Source organism: Erinaceus europaeus, chromosome 20 (assembly GCF_950295315.1).
Source record: "Erinaceus europaeus chromosome 20, mEriEur2.1, whole genome shotgun sequence".
NCBI lineage: Eukaryota > Metazoa > Chordata > Mammalia > Eulipotyphla > Erinaceidae > Erinaceus > Erinaceus europaeus.
In genome coordinates, this window is record NC_080181.1 from 57,381,073 (window position 1) to 57,409,036 (window position 27,964).

General features: G+C 55.8%; 2 protein-coding genes and 1 long non-coding RNA gene across 11 annotated transcripts in view; 2 read left to right on the forward strand and 1 right to left on the reverse strand.

The window, feature by feature from the left end:
- Positions 1 to 429: 429 nt before the first annotated feature.
- TM6SF1 (transmembrane 6 superfamily member 1) lies at positions 430 to 25,006 on the forward strand. Of its 9 annotated transcripts, none has more exons than XM_060179532.1 (12): positions 433 to 587; positions 3,204 to 3,308; positions 4,940 to 5,043; positions 5,733 to 5,830; positions 7,712 to 7,815; positions 9,167 to 9,249; positions 10,167 to 10,288; positions 12,915 to 13,019; positions 15,452 to 15,544; positions 16,208 to 16,327; positions 16,759 to 16,849; positions 23,422 to 23,614. In XM_060179532.1, the coding sequence occupies exons 1-11, from the start codon at positions 496 to 498 to the stop codon at positions 16,831 to 16,833; spliced, it is 1,101 nt and encodes a 366-aa protein (XP_060035515.1). In that variant the 5' UTR covers positions 433 to 495; the 3' UTR covers positions 16,834 to 16,849; positions 23,422 to 23,614. The 9 variants fall into 9 exon arrangements, with proteins under 9 accessions (XP_007525389.1, XP_060035513.1, XP_060035512.1 ...); XM_060179533.1 differs by lacking the exon at positions 23,422 to 23,614 and adding an exon at positions 16,931 to 17,035; XM_060179531.1 differs by lacking the exon at positions 16,759 to 16,849 and having other exon boundaries at positions 16,208 to 16,326; positions 22,442 to 23,614.
- LOC132534885 (uncharacterized) lies at positions 595 to 1,292 on the forward strand. Its single transcript, XR_009546650.1, has 3 exons — positions 595 to 800; positions 996 to 1,178; positions 1,253 to 1,292. It is a non-coding gene; the product is annotated as an uncharacterized LOC132534885 (long non-coding RNA).
- Positions 24,975 to 27,964, reverse strand: part of HDGFL3 (HDGF like 3) — a 45,283-nt gene continuing 42,293 nt past the window's right edge. The window contains exon 6 of the mRNA XM_060179543.1: positions 24,975 to 26,022. Within this exon, the coding sequence (XP_060035526.1) occupies positions 26,017 to 26,022 (6 nt within the window). The 3' untranslated portion in view covers positions 24,975 to 26,016. The remainder of the gene's footprint in view (positions 26,023 to 27,964) is intronic.

A 27,964-nucleotide genomic window follows, 5' to 3' on the forward strand; every position in this document is an offset into this window, starting at 1 on the left:
TCCCGGGTCCCCACAAGGCGCCCACCGCAGCTCCAGCCCCTCCCGCTGCAGGGCTGCCCCGCAGGGAAGGCCCGGGGCCCTGGGGGCGGCTGGGGGCGTCCCGGGAGGCCAGGTGACCGCGGGTTAGGAGCGCGGCGGGCGGGGTGAGGTCAAGGTGGGGGGCGGGAACACAGGTGCAGCGCGGGACTGGGGCTCGCTGGGCGGCGGGCTGGGGTCTGGGGTGCGGCGGAGGGGCGCGAGCGGGAGTTAAGGGGGTTGGAGGCGGGGTTCGGGGGGAGGGGGTGGAGTTGGGGGCGCGAGGCAGGGTCGGGGCGGGTGGGGGTTGCCGGGGGCCGGTCGGGTGTCCAGAGGGGGAGCGGGTCCCGGGTCCCCGCGTTGGGGGCGTGGCCAGCGCCGGGGGGCGTGGCTCAGTGCCGGGGCGGGGCCAGCGCCGGGGGCGGGGCCAGCGCCGCCGGAGGGCGGTCCCCGCGGGATGCGGTGAAGGGCGCCGGAGCAATGAGCGCGTCGGCGGCCACTGGGGTCTTCGTGCTGTCCCTGTCGGCCATCCCGGTCACCTATGTCCTTAACCAGCTGGCGGCCCAGCACGAGTGAGTGGGTGCGCCGGGGCCCCGAGACTTATGGGTGGGGTCGGGCACCGCTGCGGGCGGAGCTGGGGGCTGCGGGCTGGGGCCGCTCCGAGGGCAAGAGGGCAGGCGCTGTCCTTGCCAGCCGGCCAGACCTGCCACCCCGGGGTAGCCGGCTCCTGCGGCCCCGACACTCTGCCTGTTAGCAAGGTGGCTCTGCAGACCCGGGGCCTCCCGGTGTGCTGGGGGCTCTGCAGAAGGGCGGGGGTCTCCCTGGGGTGCTGGGGGCTATGTGGATGGGTGAGGGTCTCCCTGGGGTGCTGGGGGCTATGTGGATGGGTGAGGGTCTCCCTGGGGTGCTGGGGGCTATGTGGATGGGTGAGGGTCTCCCTGGGTGCTGGGGGGTATGTGGATGGGTGAGGGTCTCCCTAGGGGTGCTGGAGGCCCTGTGGATGGGTGAGGGTCTCCCTGGGTGCTGGAGGCCCTGTGGATGGGTGAGGGTCTCCCTGGGTGCTGGGGGGTATGTGGATGGGTGAGGGTCTCCCTGGGGTGCTGGAGGCCCTGTGGATGGGTGAGGGTCTCCCTGGGGTGCTGGAGGCCCTGTGGATGGGTGGGGTCTCCCTGGGTGCTGGGGGGTATGTGGATGGGTGGGGTCTCCCTGGGTGCTGGGGGGTATGTGGATGGGTGAGGGTCTCCCTGGGGTGCTGGAGGCCCTGTGGATGGGTGGGGTCTCCCTGGGTGCTGGGGGGTATGTGGATGGGTGGGGTCTCCCTGGGTGCTGGGGGGTATGTGGATGGGTGAGGGTCTCCCTAGGGGTGCTGGAGGCCCTGTGGATGGGTGAGGGTCTCCCTGGGTGCTGGAGGCCCTGTGGATGGGTGAGGGTCTCCCTGGGTGCTGGGGGGTATGTGGATGGGTGAGGGTCTCCCTGGGGTGCTGGAGGCCCTGTGGATGGGTGAGGGTCTCCCTGGGGTGCTGGAGGCCCTGTGGATGGGTGGGGTCTCCCTGGGTGCTGGGGGGTATGTGGATGGGTGGGGTCTCCCTGGGTGCTGGGGGGTATGTGGATGGGTGAGGGTCTCCCTGGGGTGCTGGAGGCCCTGTGGATGGGTGGGGTCTCCCTGGGTGCTGGGGGGTATGTGGATGGGTGGGGTCTCCCTGGGTGCTGGGGGGTATGTGGATGGGTGAGGGTCTCCCTGGGGTGCTGGAGGCCCTGTGGATGGGTGGGGTCTCCCTAGGGGTGCTGGGGGCTCTGTCAGATGATTGGGGCCTCCCTGGGGTGCTGGGTGCTCTGTCAGATGGCCGGGGGCCTCCTGGGAGTGGTGACAGAGGGCTACAGGGCTGGCGACAGGGCAGGGGACACGCCGGCCCCTCGGGCTGCATGGCAGGGCAGGGCAGGGCAGGGACTTGCTTCCCCAGCACTGAGGAAATTGCCTCAGTCTGAGCCGCCCTGGCTGCCCCAGGGTGTGACTTCCTCTTGCTCCTGCCTGCGGAGACCTTATCACAGGCCCCATTCATCCTGAGCCAGTGCCACCTGCCCCTCCTGACAAGCCGCCTGGCCACCCGCCTGGGGTCAGAGCCCCTGCACCCCTCAAGCGCCCTGTTTATGGAGGGGCCCCTCTGCCTGGCTCCAGCCACGTTGGGGCGGGAGCAGTGAGAGGCCCAGGAGTCAGCAGCTGGGGGTCAGGTGCCAGCCCTGGCACCACATGGAGATGCCATGGCACTGGGGGAGGTGCCAGCAGTGTGATGTCCCCCCTCCTTCTGTCTCTGTCTGAATGAGAAAGTCAGTCCAGTAGTGGGGAAGATGTTTGAGGGCCCAGGTCTGTTAAAGGGGAAAAAAAAAAGAGTGCTGAGAAGACTGGGCAGGGAAAGCTTCTTGGAGGAGGTGACCTAACTGCAGGAGCTGGCAGGGGTGGGGGTGGAGGGGGACAGAGCCCACCAGAGAGAGGGAGGGGCGCGTGCAGGGCAGGGGGATGTGGGGACAGCAGCACAGCCTTGTGGTGGAGTCAGCCCAGAGGAAGGCCACCCGAGTGAGTGAGTGATGTTCCGGGTGGAGTTTTGTCCTGCCCACCCTCTCCCTCCCCTGCAGTGAGCAGGCGCTCTCTCCTCCCCACTCCTGGGGGTCCCCCTGCCCACCCAGTTGTTCCTCTCTGACCCTGCGCCTCCTGGGTCCCTTGCCCCAGTGCTGCCCTCCCCCGTCCACCTGTCAGAGCCACACTCTTGGGCCTCCCAGAACTATGCCGCTCCCTGTAAGGGGGCTTCACTGCCATTGCAGTGCTCCTCCTCCCCCTCCCTCCTCTCCTCCTCCCCACTAGCAGCTGCCCAGTGCTGCCCAGGGGCCCCGGGTGGCGTCATTTTCCTGGCCAGGCTCACCTCCACTGGGGCCCAGAGCCCGTGGCCGCCTTTCAGCTGGGCTGGGACAGCTCCGGCTGCTTTCCTGAGGGGCCGAGAGCAGAGAAGACACGCCAGGCTGAAGGGGCAGGGCAGGGCAGGGCTCTCCTCTCGCCTGTCTCTCAGCAGAAGATGGTGACCTGCGGGGCTTAGTCTCACCCAGCCCAGAGACCCTCCTCTCCTGGGTCTGAGTGCCCTGTGCCCAGCTGTCTCCAGGACTCAGCCCTGCGACCCAGTCTCTCCTCACCCTTGCAGCCCCTTGGATGGAGAGCAAGAGTGTGAGAGGGCCAGCTTCACCGCCCGCCCAGAGGAGCGTGGTGTGGGATGGCGTGACCGTGGCCAAGGCCCTTGGAAGAGCTGGTGGGGAGTGTCTCCTAGTCCCACCTGCCTCAGCTGCTCGTGCGCCGGGTCTTGTGGGCCCAGCACGTCCAGCTCTTCCCTAACCCAGCACCGTGCTCCCTCTCTCGTCTGCTCCTCCCACCCAAACCACAGGAGTGGTCGGCACATGCAGGTCCTGCTCTCTCGCCTGGACCCTGACACTGTCATCCTCCTCATGTGGAGCTGTGTCCCCTCATCACCCGTTATCTGTTCATCCATCCCGTCCACCCATCATCCACTCGCCCATCCATCCATTTACCTACTCATGCATCCAGCCAATGACCATCCACTCATCCTTCCACCCACTCATCCCATCCACCCATCCATCCATCCAACCATCCATCCATCATCCATCCATCCATCCAGCATTCACTATCCATCCATCCATCCATCCATCCATCCAGCATTCACTATCTATCCATCCATCCATCCATCCATCCATCCAGCATTCACTATCCATCCATCCATCCATCCATCCATCCATCCATCCATCCAGCATTCACTATCCATCCATCCATCCATCCATCCAGCATTCACTATCCATCCATCCATCCATCCATCCATCCATCCATCCATCCATCCATCATCCATCCATCCAGCATTCACTATCCATCCATCTACTTATACACCCAGCCATTCACTCTTCTGTCTATCCATTGTCCCCTCATCCACCATGGTCCATCCATCTACCATCCACTATCCGTCCATCACCCACCCTCCCTCCCACCCGCTATTCATCTCTCCTTTCACCACCCACCCATCATCCACCAGCCATTCATCCACCATTGGTTTCTCTTTCCTTCCCCTCCCTTTCCCCTTCCATCTCCCCCTCACTCACACATCAGTTCACAGACCTTCAGAGACCCCCCCCCAGACTTTCATGTTCAGGAGACTTGGAAACAGCTGCACACTCCCATGAGACCCGGAAACCTGGCATTGCTGATGCCCAGGGCCCACGTCCAGCCCAGCTGTGTGGGGCCAGGGGCAGGCGCTGGGGACGCTGTTTTCCTGGAGTCTGAGGGCCGTGGGGGTGCCGTCCCGTCCCATCACCCTGCTGCCGTGCGGTGTGGAAGGCCCCACTGAGGCGAGTGCTTGCGGCAGCACCCAGGCCCTCTGGGGTGACTGGTGCAGAGCCGTGAGTGGGAGAGTCTCTGCGGGCTGGGGGCTGTCTGCCTGGGCCTGCACCCGGGGCGCAGGGCTGCTCACAGGAACCCGTGCTTCCCCCCGTGCCTGGTTATTTGGTGCATAGAGTGGGTGCTGCAGGTGCTGGAGTGGGTGTGTGGGCTGCCAGCTCTCCCCGCTCCATAGCGAGGGGCCTGGCCTTTCCCAGGAAAGAAGGCTCCCTGCGGGGTACCACTGTGGCCTCAGGCCTGGCCCCTCTGCCCTTCACCTGGGTCAGTCTCGTTCTCTGGGAAGGCTACAGGTCTGGGGTTCGGCTGGTCCTTTTGGGGTACGGACAGTGGCTGCTGGAGCTGGAGCAGAAGCAGCAGGTAGTAGTCGTTGTTGTAGTTGTTTTTGGCGGGTGCTGCAGGAAAGTGGAGACACAGCAGCCCAGAGGCTGTCCACTAGCCTCCCCGTGCCCATGCTCACCCCCCATCCTGCCTCTCCTGCAGTTCCTGGACAGTGGTGGGAGCTGCTGGCCTCACCCTGCTCCTGGTCGGTCTGCTGGCACGGGTGCTGGTCACCAGGAAGCCGCCGCGGGACCCTCTGTTCTACGGTGAGTGTCCAGGGGGTGGCTGGTCCCTGCCCTGCACAGTGACACTCCCAGCCAGCTGGTGACAGGGGTATGGATGTGGGTGTTAGGGCAGGGTCTGGGCAGGAGGCCCCCCTTCCTCACCCCGGACCTCTGCCTTTGCAATAATAAAAAAAAATAAAGGTGGGGGCCAGGCAGTAGCACACCGGGTTAAGCACACATAGTGCAAAGCACAGACCAGATCAAGGATCCCAGTTCAAGCCCCCGGCTCCCCACCTGCAGGGGGGTTGCTTTGCAAGAGGTGAAGCAGGTCTGCAGGTGTCTGTCTTTCTCTCCCCCTCTCTGTCTTCCCCTCCTCTCTCCATTTCTCTCTGTCCTATCCAACAACGACAGCACCACCACCAATAACAACAACAACAATGGAAGAAGATGTCCTCCAGGAGCAGTGGGTTTGTAGTGCAGTGATAACCCAGGAGGCAAAAAATAAATGAAAATAAGAAAATAAAATAAAGGCAGGGGAAAAAAAAAAGCACAGAACTTCTGCAAGAGACTCTCTTGCTTAAGACTCCAAAGCCTGAGGTTCAAACCCCTGCACCACCATCAGCCACAGCTGAGCAGGTCTCTGTTTCTGAATAAATAAATAAGAGAAAGACGCCTTTCTCACGGTGAACGCCTGGCTGCCCTCCCAGTGATGATGCCGTTTCTTACCGCAGTATACGCCATGTTTGGTTTCACCAGCGTGGTCAACCTCATCATCGGACTGGAGCAGGATGGGGTTGTGGACGGCTTCATGACGCACTACCTGAGAGAGGTAGGAGACAGGTGGCAGGCAGCCTCAGGTCGGCTCCCCCAGGTGCCCAACACAGCGGCCTGTGCCCAGCCCATGGGCAGCTCAGCAGAACACTGGGCTACACTCTCTCTGCTCTTTGAGATCAGCTCTCATACCTGTGCCAGTCCACAGTTGGGGATGCTGCCTGGGGTTGCCCTGTCCCCAGTCTGTTGTAATTAAAAATAAATAAATAAATAAATAAATAAATAAAGGACTTGGCAGTGGTGACAGCCGCTTGCAAGTTCAGTAACTTGGTTCATATCAGCTGTCAGCCTGACATTAGCGCCAGCTAACTATATACATCCCAGTGGCCGCGCTATGGCACAACACCAGTCCACAGCCGGGGGTGCTGCCCGCGTGTGTCCTGACCCCAGTCCATAGGGCTGGGGACGCTGCCTGGGTTTGGTGCCCTGTCCGTTATTGTGCGAGGTCACTACAGCTGGAAGCCATGTTGATCCTGGCGTGTCCAGTACTGTGCACCGAGGCTCAACCATGTCCTCTGCGCCCCCGGCCTGCACGTCTCCTTCCAAGCCTCCCAGAGCTGGGCCCGCTCTCAAGGAGCCGTGAGCTTCTCATCCTGCCACATGCTGACCCTGGGCAAAGCCGGGCTGCGCTGAGAGAGAGGCTGATCGGCACATGTTTCCACACAGGAGCTCTGTGAGGGGGCCCGGGGCTTATCCACAGGTGAGGGGGTGGGCAGTCGGGGACCCCCAGGCTGGGCTTCAGGGAAGGGCAGCGAGCTGAGCCTGGACACAGAGCCAGAGGCCCTCAGAGAGGCTGACGGCTGGCTGAGCAGGCAGCACCGGCGGAGAGCTCAGGCCCCAGAGCCGTGCAAGTGCTGGTCAGACCTCAGACTGCTTCCTCCTTGGCTGGGCTCCTGCGGCAGGAGCAGCAGTGGAGACGCAGCCCCTGGGGGCGAGCAGGAAGGTGGCCCTGTGGTGTGGTGCAGTCTCAGACCTGGGGCAGGTGGGGCCTCTTGCTGACCTGTCACGGTGGCATTTCCTCAGTGGCGAGGGCCTGCGGACAGCAGGAAGCAGAGGAGGGCCTGTGGGTGCAGAGAAAGGAAGAAGGGAGCAGCAGGGTGTGGGGCTCAGGCCTGAGGAGGGAACCCCCAGGAGGGACTCAGAGTCGATCTAATGGTGAGGGGAGGCCTGGGGCAGGTGAGGTCCTGAGGGGACAGGGTCTAATTTTGGGTCTGCGGGGCCTGAGCCAGGGGCCTCACCACCACATGGAGCAAGGGGGTTGGTCCCCACCCCATCCTGGTCAGTATGTCAGGAGGAGAGGAGGGAAGGACAGGCCACAGCGTCCTAGGAAGAGGTGCGGAAGCCTATGTCACTGTGAAGTGTCAGTGGTGGCCTCCTAGCTGAGTGCTGCCCGTGGGACTGCGTGTGGGGACCCAGGGCTTGGGGTCAGCAGGAATGGGGGCCACCCAGTGGCTCCAGGGAGCTGAGGCCAGCCTGGTTCCCTTTCTGGCCAGAGCCACAGATGTGTCCCCACTGAGCTCACGGCCCTGCTTGCTCCGTGACAGCTCTGAGTGGCCTGGTGTCCAGGGGGTGGGTGATCTCAGTTCACTCTGCCAGAGCCTCCTTCCTGGAGCTGAGCAGTTCCCTGGTAAAAAAGAAAAGAAAGAAAGAAATGAAGGAAGGAAGGAAGAAGGAAAGAAAGGCGTTGGAACTTAAGAGTTCAGAGCTCAGGGGCTGTGCACCCAGGTTCACTCCCCAGCCCCCAGACCAGTGTTTCTCCCTCTCCCTGTAGTAGAGAGGAGTCGGGAGTGGTGTCTTGGTCCTGGTGTCCTGGTTCTGTGGCCTCCTGTGGGCCGCGGGGCGTCTGGCCCCTGCTCACGAGGCTTTCCTGCCCCCGCAGGGTGAGCCCTACCTGAATACAGCCCACGGACACATGATCTGCTACTGGGACGGCTCTGCACACTACCTCATGTACCTGGTGATGGTGGCCGCCATCGCTTGGGAGTAAGTTGCCCCGTGGACGCGTCCTGGCCGCAGACAGCAGTGTGGAAGGGAGACAGGTGGAGGAGACGCCATCACGGGCCCTGCGTCCAGGCGCCGTCCCTCCTGATGGGTGCCCTGTCCCGGGTGGCCCGCAGCCCCTTCACTCTCCGTCCCCTCTCGGGACAGTCTGGTTGTGAGCACATTCAAGCCTCGGCCCTCACTGTGCTCAGAGCTTTCCCAGCTCAGGCATGAGGCATGAAGCCTCTGGGGCCGCTGGGGGTCAGGGGGTGTCTAGCCTTTGACCCTTCCTACCCACTCTGCAGCTGACCCCACTAGACCTGGCGAGGGGGGACCTAAGGGGGTCAGCACAAAGGGGCCAAGGAGCCGGGGCAGAGTGCCGTGCTCCTGTAGTTCTCTGGGTACGAGTCCCCTTGGTGTGACGTGTGGGCTGTCTTGGGGGCATGTGTGTGGTGTTTGAGGACTCTGCACCGCACCAGCCCTGGGCACTGCTCCCTTTGGTGAATTCACGTGCTTCCATCCACGGTGGGTACCCACAGCTTCCTTCTGCAGGGGCCCCCGAAAGCCAGGACGCAACCTGGGGGGGGGGGAGTCTTCCCAGCTGTCCCACCCTGCAGCCCTCTTGCTTCCGGCTACCCCCGGTGAAGGGAGCCCAGTGTCCCTGCTCGACAAGGCCTGGGACTGAGCATTCTGTCCCAGCCCAGGCCCATGCCACTTCCAGGACAGCCAGGACAGCCTGCTCTTTGCTTGCCAGCGTCATAATCTCTGAGACGCTGTGCGGGAGACTTGTCTCCCTCCTCATGGCCTGTTGTGCTCTGAGGCATTTCCCAGGGTTGGGGCCAGGCAGGGAGAAGTCAGCAGCCCCCACCCCCCTCACCAGTAGACTCTGCTTTTGAATCTTCCATGGTTCTGGGGGTGCGGGGGTCAGCTGTCAGCAGCCTGCTGTGAAAATGAGCTCACAGGAGTCTGGCCAGGCCACTCTGCCATGTCTCTGGGGCTTTGGTCAAAAGCCGGTGCCCCGGGAGAAAGCTCTCTTAAGACCCGGCACTCATACTTAAGATTCAGAGTGTGGGTCTGGCCTCCCCTCTGCCAGTCGGTCTCCTCCCTGCTCGGATCCTTCCTTCCCATCCTCATGGTGTCTGGCACCTCCTGGTGGCCTGTGGGGCTCCTGGGGGCAGTATTGGTAGGTGTCCTTCCCTTGTTGGCAGCTCACACACTTTCCCATCTAAGGGCACAGGGGCCCTGTGGAAGCACCCTGGAAATAAGGCTGGGCTACAGGTCTCCCTCACCACTCACCACCAGGATGCCTTGACTCCCGGGACTTGGGCCAGCCGCCTGCTTTGCTGTTTTACAGGGAGAGCTACCGGACGGTCGGCCTGTACTGGGTGGGCTCCATTCTAATGAGCATTGTTGTCTTTGTGCCGGGAAACGTTGTAGGTAAGATCCTTGATCTTGAAACCTCTTTCCTTTTCTGAAACAATGGACAGCGTTTTTACATGGAGAAACTATTTTGTCTGTAACAGAACCAGGGAATTCCAGGCTCACCAAGAAGCTGCTCTCCCTCCTTAACCTCCCCTTTGAAGAGTGTTTTGAACAGCTCTCAGAAGTGTGCACTGCATAAGTAGATCACCTGTGATCTGTGATCACTGACATTTTAGAAGGATCTAGACAGACTGCAGTCACAGGGCTATAGTTATCATGCAGTTATTTTTTTAAACATTTTTAAATGTTTAATATTTTACCTTTTGTTGCCCTTGTTTTTTATTGTTGTAGTTATTGTTATTATTGATGTCATCATTGTTAGATAGGACAGACAGAAATGGAGAGGCGGGGAAGACAGAAGGGAGAGAAAGACAGACACCTGCAGACCTGCTTCACCGCTTGTGAAGTGATTCCCCTGCAGGTGGGGAGCCGGGGGCTCAAACCAGGATCCTTACGCCGGTCCTTGTGTATTGCGCCACATGTGCTTAACCCGCTGCGCTACTGCCCAACTCCCATCATGCAATTATTTTATCCAGCTCCTTGGACTAGAGCTCTGACAAATTACGGAAACTCAAAGAACGTAGTTGCAAATTAGGAGTCTTGAAAGCGAACGCAGAAGAGGTTACATATGCACACAAGAAACTGGAATATTATGTGAACTATATTTTTAAAAGCACTGTGGCTAGGATGTGTCTGCTAATTTGCACCTAGCCCTGTCACACTGACCTGCTTGTTCGGTCTCCTTAGAAATACTGTCCGGCCTGTAGCGCAGTCAGGTGAGCTGAGCTGGGAAGAGGTCCCGGACGCCCCGAGTGCTTGGCGATGCTTCTGAAACATTTGCGACTTTCTCTTCCTCCCTCTGTCTTTGCCAGGGAAGTATGGGACGCGCATCTGCCCAGCCTTTTTCTTAAGCATACCGTATATTTGCCTTCCCATTTGGGCTGGCTTCAGGATCTACAATCAGCCACCGGAAAATTACAATTATCCCTCAAAGGTGATTCTGCTAAGTTACGTGTAAGCTGCTCTCAAGCCCATGGGGCCCAGGGCTGACCCTCTGTGCATGAATGGGGCATTGTGGACATCTGAGCTGAGCATGGAACAGTGGCCAAGACGGTCTGTTTCTGTCTTACTTTGTCTGTTTTCCCGGCCACACTGGAAGTTCCTGTGTTAGGGCCGTGCCAGTCCGTCTCACTGATGTGGGTGCAGGCTGGAATTGGGGCCCTGCTGGCTGCCTCTGCACTGACTGGGGGTGGGGGTGAGGGGTGCACACGGCCAGAGGGCAGGACACTGCCTGCCAGGTCTCTTCTGAGCTCCTGTCCATGCACAGCTAGGTGGTCAAGGTAGACAAAACAGGTGGGGCAGGTACTCTGCTAAGAGCTCCATTTCTTTTCTTAAATCATTTAGAAATATTTTTATCAGTGATTTAATAATAATTTACAAGATTATAAGATGGAGGGGACCAGCAGTGGCGTACCTGGTCGCCATGTGCAAGGGCCCAGGTTCAAGCCCCCTTTCCTCACCTGTATGGGGGAAAGCTTCACGAGTAGGTGTCTACCTCTCTTTCTCTCTCTATTTCCCACTCTACTCTCAATTTCTCTCTGTCCTATCAAACAAAATAGAAAGGAAAAAAGAAAAGAAGGAAAAAAAAAAAAAACACTGGGAGCAGTGGATTTGTAGTGCAGGCATTCATTGAGTGCCAGTGTTAACCCGGCCCTGGAGGCAATAAAAGTCACAAGGTGACAGGGATATAATTCTAAACCACACTCACCACCAGAGTTCTGTCCCCCCCAACGACAACCATCACAGTTCTCCCAAAGTCTTAGAGATGGTTGACTGTACACATATATGTGAATGTATTATATATAAGTTCATACGCTTCAATTCTCCGTATTTCACATTGGAGTGAAATCATCTGGTAGTTGTCTTTCTCTCCCTCCCTCCCTGCTTTCTTTCTTTCCTTCCTCCCTTCCTCCTCCAGAGACAGCTTCCCGCATTCCTCCTCTGCTCATAGTTTTAGCCAGAACCTTTCAACAAAACCAATCTCTGGAAACATGAGCTCCTGAGATGATGAGCACACGGCTACACAGAAAGGCTTACAGCAGAAGCCACGCACACACATCTGAGTGCACAGGCGCTTCACGTTCACGTGCCACCTGCTGCGGAGCTGGGGCAGCACCCGGACCTCCCGGGGCAACGAGGAGGTGGCTGAGGAGGTGGCTCAGTGGCCCCGGAAAGCCCCGGGCCAGCAGGGCGGAGCCCCGAGACTCAGAGTCTGGCTCCAGTCGTGTCTTAACGTGGAGATGCAGTGATGCCAGAGGAATGGGCATTCCTAGATGGGACCATGGAACGGGAATGCATACTTTGGCTATGCTACCCATCTTAACAAATTTTTAAAAAGATTTTTTAATATTTATTATTCCCTTTTGTTGCCTTTGTTGTTTTCTTATTGTTGTAGTTATTGTTGTTGTTATTGCTGTCATCGTTGTTGGATAGGACAGAGAGAAATGGAGAGAGGAGGGGAAGACAGAGAGGGGGAGAGAAAGACAGACACCTGCAGACCTGCTTCACCGCCTGTGAAGCGACTCCCCTGCAGGTGGGGAGCCGGGGGCTCGAACTGGGACCCTTACGCTGGTCCTTGCGCTTTGCGCCACGTGCGCTTAACCCGCTGCTCTCCCGCCCGACTCCCCATCTTAACAAATCTTACTCTAGTTAGGTGGGTTATTCCTCTCCGAGCGCTCTAGCCTTGGCGATCAGCAGAGATGCTGTCAAGACCTAGTTACAGCGTTGTCACTCCCACAGTCAGTGTCACTAGAGATCCAGCAATGAGTGTAGCTACAATATGACACCACATTTTTGAAGAAAATGTTTTTTTCGGGGGGGGGGGGAGGAACAAGTTGCACACCTGCACAGTTCAAAGAGTTCACTGGGAGTGCTGGAAGGCACAAAGGCTAGATAAATAAATAGAATGAGTGTGTCTTACATTTTCGATAGAGACAGAGAAAAATTTCGAGGGGAGGGGGAAACAGAGCAAGAGTGAGAGGAAGAGAGAGACAGAGAGAAAAAGAGGCACGTGCAGCACTGTTTTACCGCTCGTGAAGCTTCCTCCCTGCAGGTGGGGGCCGGGAGCCTGAACTGGGTCCTTGCCCATGGTGACGCGCGAGTTGTACTGGGTGCACCACTGCCCCGCCCCCACGCTATTTCAATAAAAACTATGGACTCAGGGCCGGGTGGTGACACACCTGGCTGAGCGCACATATTACAATGTGCAAGGATCTGGGTTCGAGTCCCCGGTCCCCACCTGCAGGGGGAAAGCTTCCCGAGTGGTGAAGCACTGCTGCAGGTGTCTCTCTGTGTTTCTCCCTCTCTATCACCTCCTTCCCTCTTGATTTCTGGCTGTCTCTATCCAATAAATAAAGAGAATAAAAGAAAAATTAAAAAAAGAAAGGACTCACAGAGCCGGTGGGGCCCTGCAAGGCCACCTGGCCCTTTCTCATCCCACGGACGAGGAGACAAGGAGGGAGGGGAGGGCTCTCGGGGACTCAGCAGCCAGCAGCAGGGCCGCAGCTCAGCAGAACCTCAGCTGTGGCTGCGGCCAGCTCGCCATCTGTGGACTGTTCCAGGTTCTCCAGGAGATCCAGGCGAAGGCCCTGCTGAGAAGACCCTTGGACCTCACCCTGGTCGTGTGTCTCCTGCTGGCCACCGGCTTCTGCCTGCTCAGAGGCCTGGTAAGCCTGAGTGCTCAGAGCAGTGTGGACAAGTCTACTGTTTGCCAGGCGCCCCGGCACACAGGCCGGACGTTCCTGTGGGGCACCTCTGCCTTGCTCAGGCTGCGGCCACCCCTCAGGCTGCTTCCTGCCCCCGTGTCTGGCCCCCCAGGGGAAGCTTGGCTGGAAACTTCTTCCTTCTCCACGTGAGGGCATGTGGGAAATGAGCCTTTCGGGATCATTTTTTTTTTTTTTTTTTTTTAGTATTTACTTAATCCCTTTTGTTGCCCCCCTTTTTTTATTGTTGTAGTTATTATTGATGTCATCGTTGTTGGCTAGGACAGAGAGAAATGGAGAGAGGAGGGGAAGACAGAGAGGGGGAGAGAAAGACAGACACCTGCAGACCTGCTTCACCGCCTGTGAAGCGACTCCCCTGCAGGTGGGGAGCCGGGGCCTCGAACTGGGATCCTTACGCCAGTCTCTGTGCTTTGCACCACCTGCGCTTAACCTGCTGCGCTAACCCCTGACTCCCCTTTTGGGATCATTCTTTCTACTCCCTTGTTGCCTCTGACTTAAATTCCTTTATTTGATGCCAGGGAATGAACTCAAGCTCTCCAATACAGAATACTGCTGAGTGTCCCCCTGCCTCCCAAACACATTTTCATTCGTTATTTCCTGGAGAAAGGCAGGGAGAGGGAGAGAGACACACAGAGAGGAGAGACACCACAGCGCCATGCCTCCAGCCATGGGCTTCCCTTGGTGCTGTCCATGGTGCCCTCACGTGGCGCCAGGGATTGGACCCAGGACCTCACACACAGGAAGCCAGGCTCAGTGCACTGAGTCATCCATCTCCTGCCCCTCTGATCCGAATCCTGTCAGACCTGTGAGCTCTGTCTCCCCTGCACGGGTGACGGGGAAGCAAAGGCAGGAACATGCCCCAGACTCGCAGAGGGTCCTCTGCACAGGTTCTCCCGAGTGGCCATGGCACTACGCCGTTGGCCCGTGACCCTTCAGGGTGCTCACCTCCATGATGCAGCCTTAGTGGAAAGATGCCTGGGCGGCCGGAATCCCAGGGCTGAACACCCTCAGCTCCGATGGCCGTCATTGGCTGCGGCATTTGCCCTGGGTGGAGCAGAGTGACTAAGCTAGGGTGCCGGCACTCACTCATTGCCATGCTCCTCGGGGTCTCCTGCAGCCCTCCAAGCACATGGGTTCAGGTGAGGAGCTGTGGGCAGGCGGGACTCTCTGGGGGTGGGCGGGCAGACTCTCCCCAGAGGAGCTGCTACCAGCAGGGGCACAGAGCACAGAGACCACAGCTCAGGCAGCTCAGGGCAGTCCCCTCGGTTAGAAGAGAAGCAGTGGGAAGTCGGGAGGTAGCGCAGCGGGTTAAGTGCAGGTGGCGCAAAGCACAAGGACCAGAGTAAGGATCCCTGTTTGAGCCCCCGGCTCCCCACCTGCAGGGGAGTCGCTTCCCAGGCGGTGAAACAGGTCTGCAGGTGTCTGTCTTTCTCTCCCCCTCTGTCTTCCCCTCCTCTCTCCATTTCTCTCTGTCCTATCCAACAACAACAGCAACAATAATAACTACAAACAAGCAACAAAAGGGAATAAATAAATAAATAAATAAATATATAAAAAAAAAAAGAGCAGCAGTGACAGAAAGGAGCCCAGCCAGGTTCTCCTGCAGTCGCACTCACGCTCTGTGTGCGCGCGGGACTGGACCTGCTCACAAGTGGTCGCAGGACGTGGCTTCCCATGTGGAGACCCTGCTATCGAACCACTGTCCTTCACTGTCCCCGAGGCCACCTGCTGTGTGGGCCTGCATAGGCTGGTCTGCTTGGCCCAGCAAAGGGGAGTCAGCTGGGCGTGGCAGGGAGCATCCGAACCTGCCCTCGGCTCTGCCCTCCCAGCAGAGCAGAGCCACTGGGAGCGCCACTGGGAGCCACTAGGTGGCCACTGGGAGCGCCGAGAAGCACAGGTGCCCACCTCCTGCTCTGTGAGGCTCTGCTGAGTCTCCCTGGAGGAGACCTGTCTGTGTCTCTCTCTGAGCAGCTTAGGCCGTTTCTGTCAGCAGCACCCAGCACTGAGCAGCTTAGGCCGTTTCTGTCAGCAGCACCCAGCACTCAGCCTTGCAGCAAACACTGGGGCCAGGTGTGGCGGCTGTGTCTTTGTGACAGTTCACTTCTTTTCTTTCTTTTCCTCCAGGGCTACTGCTGTGGCTCAGTGCCGGCACTGAGAACCACTGCTCCCGGCAACCATTTTTAGTTTGGGATAGGACAGAGAGAAACTGAGAGGGGAGGGGACGACAGAGAGGGAGAGAAGCAGACCTACAGACCTGTTTCACCACTTGTGAAGGAAGCGACCTCCCTACAGGTGGGGAGCCGGGGGCTCGGGCCAGGATCCTTGCGCTTCGTACAATGTGCGCCCCTGCCCGGCCCCCTCACTTCTGTTCTCAGATCGCTTTGGACTGCCCGGCTGAGCTCTGCCGTTCCTACACGCAGTTCCAGGAGCCCTACCTCAAGGACCCCGCCGCTTATCCAAGAATCCAGGTCAAGGAGTTACAGAGCCCCAGGCTTTGCTCAAATTATCTTCTCTCTTATTTTGTGGAGCTGGGGTCACATGTACATGTCATTTCCTGGGCTACTCTTTCATGGGGAGAGGTGGGAAGCACAGCACCAGAGCTTATCCCACTCCCAGGGCACACTCATGTGGTGCCTGGGCTCAGACCCGGCTGAGAGCACGGCGAGGTGAGCTCTCGCTCCAGCTCTAAGATGTATTTATTTGCTGTGGACAGATAGGTGGAGACCCACCCCACTCCAGAACACTGGGCACAGGCTCTAGCTCTGCACACCACCCCTTACTTCCCCCGGGCCTCTCACTGTTAAGAACGGGCACACGCCTTGCCGCGCTCAGGGACCCAGGTCCGAGCCCCTGGCCACCACGTGGGCCGGAGCTCAAAGGGGAAGGCTTCTGAGCAGTGCAGAAGTGCCGTGACATCGCTCCTGTCTCTCTCTCTCTGTCTCTTCCCCCGTCTCTCACCCTCCAAAATAAAACAAAGGAGTCTGCCAGGAGTGACGAATTGTGCAGACGTGGAGTCCCAGTGATGACCCTGCTGGCAATAAGCAAATAAGGGGAGTTGGCCGGCTCAGAGGGCAGTGCTTTCTGCCAGTCCTGCTGTGCTAGCTGAGCAGCCCCTGTCTCTGTGCTGACAGATGCTGGCCTACCTGTTCTACTCTGTCCCCTACTTCATGGCTGCGCTGTACGGCCTGGCAGTGCCCGGGTGCTCCTGGATGCCTGATGTCACGCTGATCCACGCGGGAGGCCTGGCCCAGGTACGCTCACGCTCTGTGCTCTGGTGTCGCGGTTCAGAGTCCCAGGGCAGCTCCGCTTGTGTTGGGGGCGGTAGGAAGCATGTCCCTTTTTCTTTCTTCCCAAGGCATTTCTGCATATTCTCTCCTGCTCTCTCTCCCTCTAAGCACTTGAATCTCATGTATGCATAGTTTCACTGCTTCCAGACTGACTTTTTCATTCAGTTGGGGGTGGAGGGGAATGAGAACAGAACCAGAGCTTCCCCTGGTGCTATGGTACTTTCCATGTAGTGCCAGGACTCAGCGTCAGGCAGTGTACCCTAGTGGGTGAGCTATCTCTTGACTCCCTGCTTTTATTATCATCATTCCTTATTATATCGGGGTTATCACTGCCAGCACTAAAGAATCCACTGCTCCTGGTGGCCATATTTTTCCTTTTTCATTTTATTTGCTAGGATAAAGATAAACTGAGAGCGGAGGGGGAGGTGGAGAGGGAGACAGACACTGCAGCCCTGCGTCACTGTTCGTGAAGCTTTCCCCCTGCAGGTGGGGACCGGGGCTTGAACCTGGGTCGCTGTGCACTGTGATGTGCGTACCCAGCCCTAACTTGCTGCACATCTCATTTAGGTCACACAGGCACTGCTAGCAGCATTATCTTGGAGGCTCTCTAAGGTCAGGCCTGCAGAATTCCCCTCCGCTCTGCTACAGGGAAGCAGGAGGCTCCGCTCCTGGGAAGCAGCCCGGTCAATCCTTTCCTCCCCGTCTCTGGCTTCGCCCGGGGCCTGGGCTCAGGGTCCAGTGGCAGTCAGCTGGCTAAGTGTCTGTGGAGTCATAACCTCACACACAGGACCTGTTTACATAACAGCCATGGGCAAGCTGATCTTCTAGACAAAGAAGAGAATTCACCTGATTTTTCTGTCAGTGAAAAAGCCCGTGACCTCATTCTTCAAAGCCGGCCTCTTCCTCTTGTTGCTCCTGAGCAGACAAAGGAGTGGGGTCGCCCAGCTCAGGGACACACGGCTAATCCTTAGGGGACAGTGACCACAAGGACAGAGACACTGGCACCTCGCAGGACAGCTGAGGCGCTCAAGGGTTAAGACAGTGGGCTGAGTCCCTCCGCGCCAAGGCTCTCCTGAATTAGGCAGTCTTAGGGGATCGGGTCGCTGGCATCAGAATCAGGTCTCCGTCCTCCTCCTTGAAGATCATCAAAGGGAAGGGACTCACACTTACCTCCCTTGCAGGTGCCTGGACACCTGATTCCTCAGCCCTTGCTGCGTCCACATGCTTTTATCACTGGATTTTATTTTTTACCAGAGCCCTGCTTAGCTCTGACTGATGGTGCTGCCGGGGACTGAACCTGGGACTTTGGAGCCTCAGGCCCGAGGGCCTGTCTGCAGAACCATGATGCCATCTCCCTGCCGTCTCCTGGCCCTCTCCCTGATCTTTTAGCACAGGTGGGAGCCCGTGGCTCCCTTTCCTTCCTGGACTTCCTGTCCTTCCTTCCTGCTCCCAGGATCATTTACCCCACATTTACCTGCCTCTCCACTCAGGCGTCTCACTATGGCTTTGGACCCCAGTCATAAACAGGGCCCTGGCCCTCCCATGTCCTCTCCTGGGCTCCCTAACTCTGCCAACAGCCCTTCCTGGCAAAAGGCAGCTCCCTGGAAAGTGGGAACAATTTCCAACAGTTCCATCCCACCCTAGGCTCCTCATCACTCCAGAGCCATTGCCACCCCTCCGTTCCGTGGGGGTGTCTCACTTACCAGCTGGACTTGGGATGGCTGTGGGCTCTCCTGGGGTAGCCAGCACCAGTGCCAACACAGTTAGGGTATTTCTTGCTGTGCAAAAAAATCTGAGTGGAAAGGTTTTCAGAACCAGGTAGGAACAAGCTGGCAGAAAGGGGCTGGTAACTGATGGCCCTAGGAGCTGAGTGAAGCAGTGTGGGCACCGACTGGCACAGCCGGGAGACAGGAGCAGCCGGGGACTGGCCCTGCCTGAGATCACAGTCACCCAAAGGCAGCACAGGGACGGGAGGTCCTGCTTGAGCCCAAAGTCATGTCCTTCCATGCTGTCCGTCAGGCCCCTCCAGTCACCAGCTACTGCGGCGACACCCAGAGCATGACAGGGCTGAGCCGGGCTCTGAGGTGGCGGCCTCAGCAGCAGGTCTGAGGGCCGTCTCTTCACCCGCGCCTGCTCAGCCCCCTAGCAGCAGCAGCTTACCCTCAGCTCCCCTGCCCGCCATGCCCAGCCCCAGGTAGTGAACCCAGTTTCCCCAGGGGCCCATCTGCTCAGCCCCCTAGCAGCAGCAGCCTGCCCTCAGTTTCCCTGCCCACCATGCCCGGCCCCAGGTAGTGAACCCAGTGTCCCCAGGGGCCCTTCTGCTCAGCCCCCTAGCAGCAGCAGCCTGCCCTCAGCTCCCCTGCCCGCCATGCCCAGCCCCAGGTAGTGAACCCAGTGTCCCCAGGGGCCCATCTGCTCAGCCCCCTAGCAGCAGCAGCCTGCCCTCAGCTCCCCTGCCCGCCATGCCCAGCCCCAGGTAGTGAACCCAGTGTCAGTAGCTGGGAGGCTGGCAAGAAAGCCCAGGCGAAGGCATGGCTATGGGCACAGGCCAGCAGGACTGGGCATGGGGCTTGCAGGAGCAGGGGGGCTCTCTTCTGTCAAGGAAGCACTGTGGGCACGGAGCTGCAGTGACATAGGTGGGTTGGGGCGGGTAAGGTGTGCCACTGGACACCTCTACTGCCACACTACTGTGAGCCCTCAGGAGGGTGTCACCCACAAGCTCACACACTCCTCAGGGTGCCCGAGAGCAAGACCTGAGAGGTGGCGGCTTTGGCCAGATTCACGACGATGGGTTTGCCCTCGGGTGCCCACCCTCCCCGGGGCCCCTCGGCCAGGCCGTGGCCTCGCTCCTGCCTGCGCACGGCCTCTCTTGGCTCTGCCGGCACTGTGGACCTTCTTGCAAAGAGCACAGAGGCCTCACCACTGCCAATTGGGTTCCAGGGTTTTCTCAGTACAGACAATTTTATTTAAGTAGTTACTTAATTTCTGGCGGTCCCATGGCCTGGTGCATAGTGCAGTTCTACGACTCCCAGAGCTGGTTTTTAAAAGACTTTTTTTTTTTTTTTTTTTGCATCCAGGGTTATTGCTGGGGCTTGATGCCTCCACCAGAATCCTCTGCTCCTGGAGGCCATTTTTCCCAGTTTTGTTGCCCTTGTTGTTTTTATTGTTATTATACCTGTTTTTGTTAGATAGGACAGAGAGAAATGGAGAGAAGAGGGGAAGACAGAGGGGGGAGAGAAAGACAGACACCTGCAGACCTAATTTACTGCCTGTGAAGTGACCCTCCTGCAGGTGGGGAGCTAGGGGCTCGAACTGGGATCCCTACACTGGTCCTTGTGCCTTGCGCCATGTGCACTTAACCTGCTTTGCTACCGCCTGGCCCCCTTAAAAATAATTTTTATTTCACACACACAGCTCCACTATCCATGAAGCTTCCCCAGTGCCACCCATGATCCTCCCATGTTCAGGCCCTTGAACCCAGGGCCTCTGGCACAGTAAGGTTCACACTCTAGATTTTTCTACTACTGAGTAAAAACAAACAAACAAACAAAAACCCCAATTCTTTGCTCTCTCTCTCTCTCTCTCTCGAAACCTTTTAGAACTAGCTGAAAATAAGGGCCAAGAAAAGATGTGGCAAATCGAGAAACATGGCTCTGGAGTGATGGTTTCACTAAACATCTCTCCTTAAAATCACACCCTGGGGGGCCAGGTGGTAGCGCAGCGGGTTAAGTGCACATGGCGCAAAGCGCACCGACTGGCGTAAGGATCTGGGTTCGAGCCCTCAGCTCCCTACCTACAGGGGGCACTTCACAGGCAGTGAAGCAGGTCTGCAGGTGTCTTTCTCCCCATCTCTATCTTCCCCTCCTCTCTCCATTTCTCTCTGTCCTATCCAACAATAATGACATCAACAATAACAATAATAACCACAAGGCTCCGGTCCTATACAATAATGACAACAATAACGATGATAAACAAGGGCAACAAAAGGAAAAAAAATAGCCTCCAGGAGCAGTGGATTCGTAGCGCAGGCACTGAGCTCCAACGATAACACTGCAGGCAAAAAACAAAACAAAACCAGATCCTGGCCCAGTGTCTTCACATGCCTCTTAGCCTTTGGTGGAGAAAGGCCTCAGAACCACCAAGTCAGCAAGGGACAGGGAATTCTGTGTGGGGTAGGGCGGGCAGGCCGTGAACACGCCCCAAAGACCAGCTCCCTGCACCCACACAACCACCCTGTGAGGAGATGGTGGTGCTGGTTCAGAGTGTTCATGCCCACCCAGACACACGCTGCATCTCTGAGCTGGCTGGTTGGGACGGGGTGTTGGCCTGGTCCCTGAGCACGTTCTCAGCTTTGGTCATGCTGCTCAGAAAGGCAGAAAAGGTCACACAGGTGGGGGTGGCTGCTCATGCTGCCTGCCTCTCACCCCAGTGTCACCTTAGGTTTTGCTTGTGAGGATGTGAGACTCAGGTCTCCCTTCTGGAGCCAGGACAGTGATTATTTGTCCCTCCCTTGTCAACCATCTCCATGAATAGAGGGACACAGAGCTACAACAATTTCACCTTTGTTGAGTCATTTTTCATCCCTATCATTCATTCACTCTTAAAAAAATTTTTTGGAGGGTCGTGGTGGGCTGGAGCTTTGTATCTATGTGGCTCTACCACCCTAGCATATTCTTTCTTCAAACAAACAAACAAACAAAAACAAGATAGTGGGGACAGGGAGGGAGAGAGAGAGAGATGAGGAAGGAGGAGGAGGGATTTTTTCTGTGGACAATGCTGCCCTGCAGTGCTGGGGCTTGAACCGTGTCCTGAGCATGGTTGTGTGTGCTCGCTCTCAGGCATTCCTACCAGCCATTCTAAAAACAGCAGCAACAACAAAAAACCCCAACAAAGTCTTTTTCTTGAACACTTATTTTAAGAGAACAAAAGGCCAGTAACTAGTGGCCCCATCTGCCATCTCTGGAGGAATTCCTGGGATGCATACCTTGTGCCTGGGATCCTGGGTCCCAGGCCGGCTCTGAGGCATGGGGTCACTAGCTATGGACTCTGCCCTATGTAGGCCGTTACAGAGACGTCATGTGCTGGAAACTTCCTGGAAGGCGTGGGCTCTGCAGAGGAAGCTCTGTGCAGGGGTCAGCTGGAGTGCCTAGGCCTGGCCCATGGCTGCTGCTCTCACTCACAGACCCCGTCCCTTCCTTCTGTGAGGAAAGGCCTGACCTTGACTGTGTTGGATACTTCTGCCGGAGGAGGCAGGCCCACACCTTGAGGTGAAGGGCTGCTGTGGGGCCCTGGATTCTGACAGCCAGACCACAATTGTTGAACGTTTATTGAGCACTGACAATGCGACAGGTGGCAAACACAACACCAGACACAGTACCTGCCCCGCGGGCGCACAATCTAAGGAAACAACCATGTGAATGTCGCCATGAGTGGGCTGTCCACGGAAATGAGGTATTAGCTGCACTGGCGGGTGTGGGGCACGCCAGTCCGCAGGTCCCTACGCTCAGCAGACTGATTCTCCAGGGCCGGCAGCCCCCGAATCTGTAGCGTTTGTGATGTGTATACAGGTATCTATGAAGAGACACCACGTTTCTGAGAATCAGGGTTCAAAACTGGCCTCTAGTCCAAGAGGAAAGGTCTGGTTATGCATCGAGAGAAACTGCTGTTCACACAGGGTGGGGGGCAGTCCTCAGGTGCCCCTAGAAGGTCTGCAGGCAGCTCCTCCAGAGCACGTCCTGAGCATCTGCCAGCAGGTGGGTGGGCTTGGGAGGGTGCAGGCGAGGAGGGCCTTCCTGGGGCGTCACAATGCAGAGAGGAGCCCAGAGCATTGGGGTGACGCACCGCTGGTCTGGTTTCTGTCTCCAGAGAGTGCAGACAGGGTGCTGGAGCAATGCATGAGTCGTCTGCCCATTGCTATTGGCCCCTGACACAAATCCACACACGGGCCGCTTCGGAACGCTCGCCCTTCTCTCCCTGGCGGAGTGAGCTACTTAGCGGGATAAACTGGCTTCACAGGGGAGGATATGTGAGGTCACTTCTAGTGTGTAGGGCCAACCACTCACTTGTTTTGTTTCTGCGGCATCTGTTGTCTCTTCACTTTGGGGGTGAGAAAGTGGCCTTTGACTTGCAGTCACATTCTCAGTCCTGTGTCCAGGCGCCGAGGACCCCGAGCATATCCTTTCACAGGAGCCATTGAGAGTTTCCCCCGTGCTGACAAGAAGTATCAAGAGAAGAGTGGCCTGCGCCTCTGGGTGTCTGCTCTAAACACGTGCACAGCAGAGGCGGCAGGCCCTCCCGTCTGCACATGCGGGTCATGTAGCGCTCTGACTGGGAGAGGCTGCCTGTGAACTCACCACTTTAGAAAGAGCAGCTATATCTGTACCCTGTGCAAACTGTCACCCACCTTACTCTGACATAACAGCCCTGGGTATTTTTTAAGTTGCGGAAAAAACAAAAAATAAAACAAACAAACAAACAAACAAAAAACACAGAGGAGAAAATTCACTGGGCAAGGTGCCTGCACTGCCAAGCTGTGGCCCCGGGTCTGAGCCACGGCACCACACGGGAGGTGCTGTGTCCATGGAGGAGCTCTGGTGTCTCTCCCTCTCTGTTTCTCTGACTGAAAAAAAGTGGCCCGGAGTGGTGAGATCACACCAGCACAAGCCCCCGCACCACCCAAATGCGAATAAATATATAGTGAAAGGAAGGACTTCAAGTGCTTGCTCTGAGGAGTCGCTGACAGACAGATGAACAAGTCGGGTCCTCAGTGTTTCTCTTTAAATAGTTACCCTAACATTAAAAAACCTCTTTAAACTCCAAGTCCCTGTACAAGATCTCCAGAATGCATGTCAGAACAGAAATGGAGGTTTTGCTCCACTCTTCCCAGGAAACCGGGGCCCTCCTGTTTGGTGTGGAGGGCCGAGGGGGGGGGCAGCAGGACAGAGCTGGCGTGAGGCAGGCAGACTCTGCCTAGCAGGCCATCTGAACAGATCCCTCAGATGTTCCGCTGCAGCCGCCAGGAACACGGGCTTAACCCTCTCTCTCTTTCCATGCGACAGGCACAGTTTTCCCACATTGGTGCTTCTCTTCACGCTAGAACTGCTTATATCTACCGAGTCCCCGAAGATGCGAAGATCCTTTTCTTAGCGTTAAACATAGCCTATGGCGCCCTCCCCCAGCTCCTGGCCTATCGCTGTGTCTACAAGCCAGAGTTCTTCATCAAAACAAAGGCGGGCGAGAAAGTGGAATGAAGACATCATTTCCTGTCCTACTCCAGATTGCTGAAGCTTGTCACGGGGTCCTGGCCGTCAGTCCCTCGCCTCCCTCCCCACACAAGAACATCTGGTTCTGTACTGACTGGAAGCTGGTCCATGGCTGGTGTGTGTCAGTTTTCTCTTCCTTTTCTTTCCATCCTTTCTTTTCTCCTTCCTTTTTTTTTTTTTTTAAGAAAGATTAAAGTTGCTGATAAACAATTTAAAGGAATATATTCAAAATTGTTTGTGAATGGATTTGACCATCATCTCAGTACTCCATCTGCACATATCAGACGTGTGACAAACTGTAATCCAGCTGCTACAACAGTGAGCATGTTAATGCCGCACACTGAAAAGCATCTGCGCACTGAAAGCTTGAGAGCAGCAGATACAGACGTGGAGACAAACGGTTTGCATACAGGATATATATGCTTCACGATCGACCTCAGTGCAAAAGGCAAATCAACAGAATATTCTAAAATGCTTTTGGGGAAAATTTTTTTCCCCAAGAAAGGAATTTTACTGTTATTTAAAAAATTATTTTTACTAAAAAATTTTGTGGGTCTAAATAGCTAAGGAGGGACCAAGCACTTTATTAATACCCTCAGTGAATTCTTATTTTGTTGATGACTGGAAATATTTGTTTTTAATAAGATTATTCTGGGCCTAGTTTTGAAGCCAGACCTCCACATATTTTTTTTAGAAAATATTTTTGGTGTCTTTAGGATATATATATATATATATATATATATATATATATGCTGGTTCTATGATCCAAGTCAAAATGTCCCCTGAATTTGCACTGTCTTACTGTGAGCAATGAAGAAGCGTTTTGGTGACTCAATTTTAAGTTCAAGTAATACACACGAGATTTAAAGGTATCCTCACTGCACTCTGCCTGTGGACTGACTGACTGGTGTGAGAGCTCGCTAGGTGGGTGCGGGAACAGCCACCCTCAGCCTGGGGGTGAGGGGAGGGTCACGGCGTGCGGGCTCTCCCTCTGCTGCCGTCACCACATCTCCTCTCTAGCGCTTCACTGGAACAAGAAAGCAGACAAGAAAATGAGGGTCCTGCAAATGTGTGGACAGTGCCAAGCATGTGCATTTGGGGTCCACTCAGCGGGGATGTGCTAATGAGATGTGAAAGTGGTCATGAAGCCTTTCGTCTCCTCCTCTAGTGTCCTCAAAACACCTAAAACCCAAAGAGTGTTAGGAAACAAAAGCCCTCCCCTGCACTCTACTGTCAACCTGCCGTTGACATCTGCTTTTATGTATGAATCACACCGACAGCTCACGATACATACGGAAGGCAAGTCACACTAACTTAGCTGCTTATAGTCTCAACTCTTACTCCCGGGACACATTCCAATAAATTTATTCTGTAAAAACAATACAGGCTTTTTTTTGTTTGTTTGTTTTTGATTTTTTTTTTTTTTTACAGTAAACTTTTCAACTACAAACCTCGAATACGCGAAAGATGTTCCAAGGACAAGCACAGTAGGATTGATAAAACCCAAATGGACTGTGTTCTCACAATATAAGCTGGCATAAAAATAAATAAAATCTCTATTGTCACAACAGCAACAGTAATGTACACATAGTAATGTTTTGTGGGTGAACCTTAACTATTCTAATTCTAGTTCCAAAGGAAAACAAGACTTCATTTAAAGTCTGTATTTAACTTGATGCCTTGTCTGGTTTCCCAGAGGGTCACTGCTGATTCCAGCTTTCAGATGTAATGTATCCACCTTGAGTGAAAAATAAATCCTTGCCTTTATTCAGGGGTAACACAAAAAGACTCACTGACTCCACAGATAGAAACTGAGTGTGTGTACGTAACAACATGAGCTTTGAGAAGTATAAGCTATCAACTAGCTATTTCTAATATGGAATAGGTATTTTACAACATGGTCAAACTTCACACATGGCCGCAAAACAAAGACGATTTTAATGCCATCTTCTATATGCCAACATTATGTATCTAGGAATTGGTTCCTGGGCTCTGTCACAGAGAGGGACTCTGTTGAGTGGTCGTTAAAAATGCAGATTTATATTAAACTGAGTGCTTGGTGATGGAAGCGTAAAGGCAGGAGGATGGTGACTGTGACTGCCCTGGTCAAAAGGATCCTAGATGTGTATAAGTTTGTGCAAAAGTCTTGACAATCCTTAGAGGTTACGGGAACGTCATGCAACCAAATAACATGAAATTAAATCAATAACTTTAAAAAAGGCTAAAATGTCTCTCTTCCCCCAAACACAACAGAGAGGAATGTGAATAATGTACATACAAACTGGGGTCTGTCAGGGACAGGACGACTAGCTGTTGGCTCCTATGGTCCAAGGACATGTGACAGCCGCGGTAACCTCCTTGTGGCTCTCTCCACGAGCAGCATTGATGGTGTTAGGTCTGTGAAGAAGAGGAAGAATACGAGCCTTCAGAGAATGTGTGCGGGGGCAACCGCAGCTGTCCACACTGGGGTGGCCTGTGGCCAGGCCCTGGTGTCCGTCTACACGGCCATGTTACACTCAGCAGATGCAGCCTGTGGCCAGGCCCTAGTGTCAGTCTACACGGCCACGTTACACTCAGCAGACGCAGCCTCTGCCACTCAGCCGCACACCCTCAGGGCGTGGCTAGCGCCTGTTAGAGAAGACGTCTGCTGTCTGTCAGGCGTGGAGTTCTGGAGCATGTCTGCGATCTGTTCATTGATTTGTTCAATTCTTCCCCACCTCCCACCCCAAACTGGGGCTTTGAGCTTTTGAGATTCTACTGCTCCTGGTAGACTCTTCTAATTTAAGATGGGGACAGAGAGACAGAGGGAGGAGAGACGCCACAGCACCCTAGACGGTGCTCCCTTGTGGTCCAGGGCTCTGGAGCACGCTAAGTGTGGATTCTACCCAGTAAGCTGCCTCCCAGCCCAACTTGTTTCTGACCAGAGTGGCAACGATGGCACCAGGGATGGAGCACTTCTTGGCTGTCATGGGCAAGTTGCATGGCTGCCAGCTCTGTGTGCCCAGGGGCAGCGGGGAGGATCCATCTGTGAGGAGCTGTGCTGGCAGGGGAAAGGCATGGCAGTGAACATTGAGAAAGCAGAGCTCACCTTGGAGGGAGCCCGCCTGCCAAGCTTGCCACCCCGGTTCCAGCCTGACCCCCACTGCACTTCAGAGCTGTGGAGTGTCCCCCCTCCTCTTTGTCTCTGCCTCTTTCTACCTGAGAGAAGACAGAACAGCCACTGCTGTTCTGAGACTCAGGGCTCAGAGAAATGCAAGCGTGAAGGAAATCAAGATGTCCCCAAAGGAAGGAAGGCTGGATTAAGGTGTGGATGGCACCTGTGACAAAGATATGTGAATGGCTGCCATTTTCTCCAAGACCTGCTGTGAACTGTCCTTACGACTCCCTCCAGGGGCGCTGGTTTTGCTGTCTTTTATTGCTAACCAACTTCGGGAAACGCTGTGCTGCGATGAATGACAAGGACACTCAGGGCTCAGCTTTCCCAGCACTCATGCTCACTCATGGTGCTTACCCAAGGGTCCTCTCTCACACAGGAGAATCCAGACTGCACTGAGTGGCTATAGGAAAGTTACCAGTCCCACCACCCCTTGCCAAGATGCAGAAATATGTTTCTTAGCCTTTCTTCCTCCTGCCCAAAATGAGAGTTAGCCTTTAGAATATATATATTTCTTGAAGAAGAACAAAGTGCCCCCCCCCCCCCAGTTCTACTGGCTGCTCTCACACAACAAGACCCTGGGGGCCAAACTTAGGGCCTCATGTGGGGCAAGTGCTGTACACTGAGTCGTTTCCCTAGCCCTCCCTTCTCTTCCCCCCACCCCCACCAGGGTTGTTGCTGGGACATGACACTGCTCCCAGCGACCATTTTTACCATTTCTCTCTCCCTCTCTCTCCCTCTCTCTCTCTCTCTCTCTCTCTCTCTCTCTCTCTCTCTATATATATATATATATATATATATATATAACTTGACAGGACAGAGAGAAATTGAGAGAGGAGGGGAGATAGAGAGGGAGAAAGACAGATGGATCCTTGTAAACCTGCTTCACCGCTTCTGATACCCCCTTGCAGCTAGGGAGTGGGGTCTCGAACCTGGGTCCTTGAGCATGGTGATATGCGTGCTTAATTGGCTGGGCCACTGCTCCCTCACATCCTGAGCCTTTAGAGAAGATTTTTGCAACAGACGACCCCCTGGCAGCCCCACAAGGTGAGCATCAGTGCCTTAGAGTGAAGGTGGTAGCAGAATGTGGATACAACTGTGTCATGGTTATTCTCCCTTTAACGTACTGCCAGTGGGTGCTTATAACATCAGATTCTGGAGGCTGGGCTGGGGTACACCCAGTAG

What these genes read in the sequence shown, in the direction of transcription:
- TM6SF1 (XM_060179527.1), top strand. Translation starts at nt 496, where the DNA reads ATGAGCGCGTCGGCGGCCACTGGGGTCTTCGTGCTGTCCCTGTCGGCC. An exon ending in TGTGCCGGGAAACGTTGTAG is followed by an intron (nt 9,250 to 10,166) that starts GTAAGATCCTTG and finishes TGTCTTTGCCAG; the next exon opens with GGAAGTATGGGACGCGCATC. An exon ending in TCTGCCTGCTCAGAGGCCTG is followed by an intron (nt 13,020 to 15,451) that starts GTAAGCCTGAGT and finishes TTCTGTTCTCAG; the next exon opens with ATCGCTTTGGACTGCCCGGC.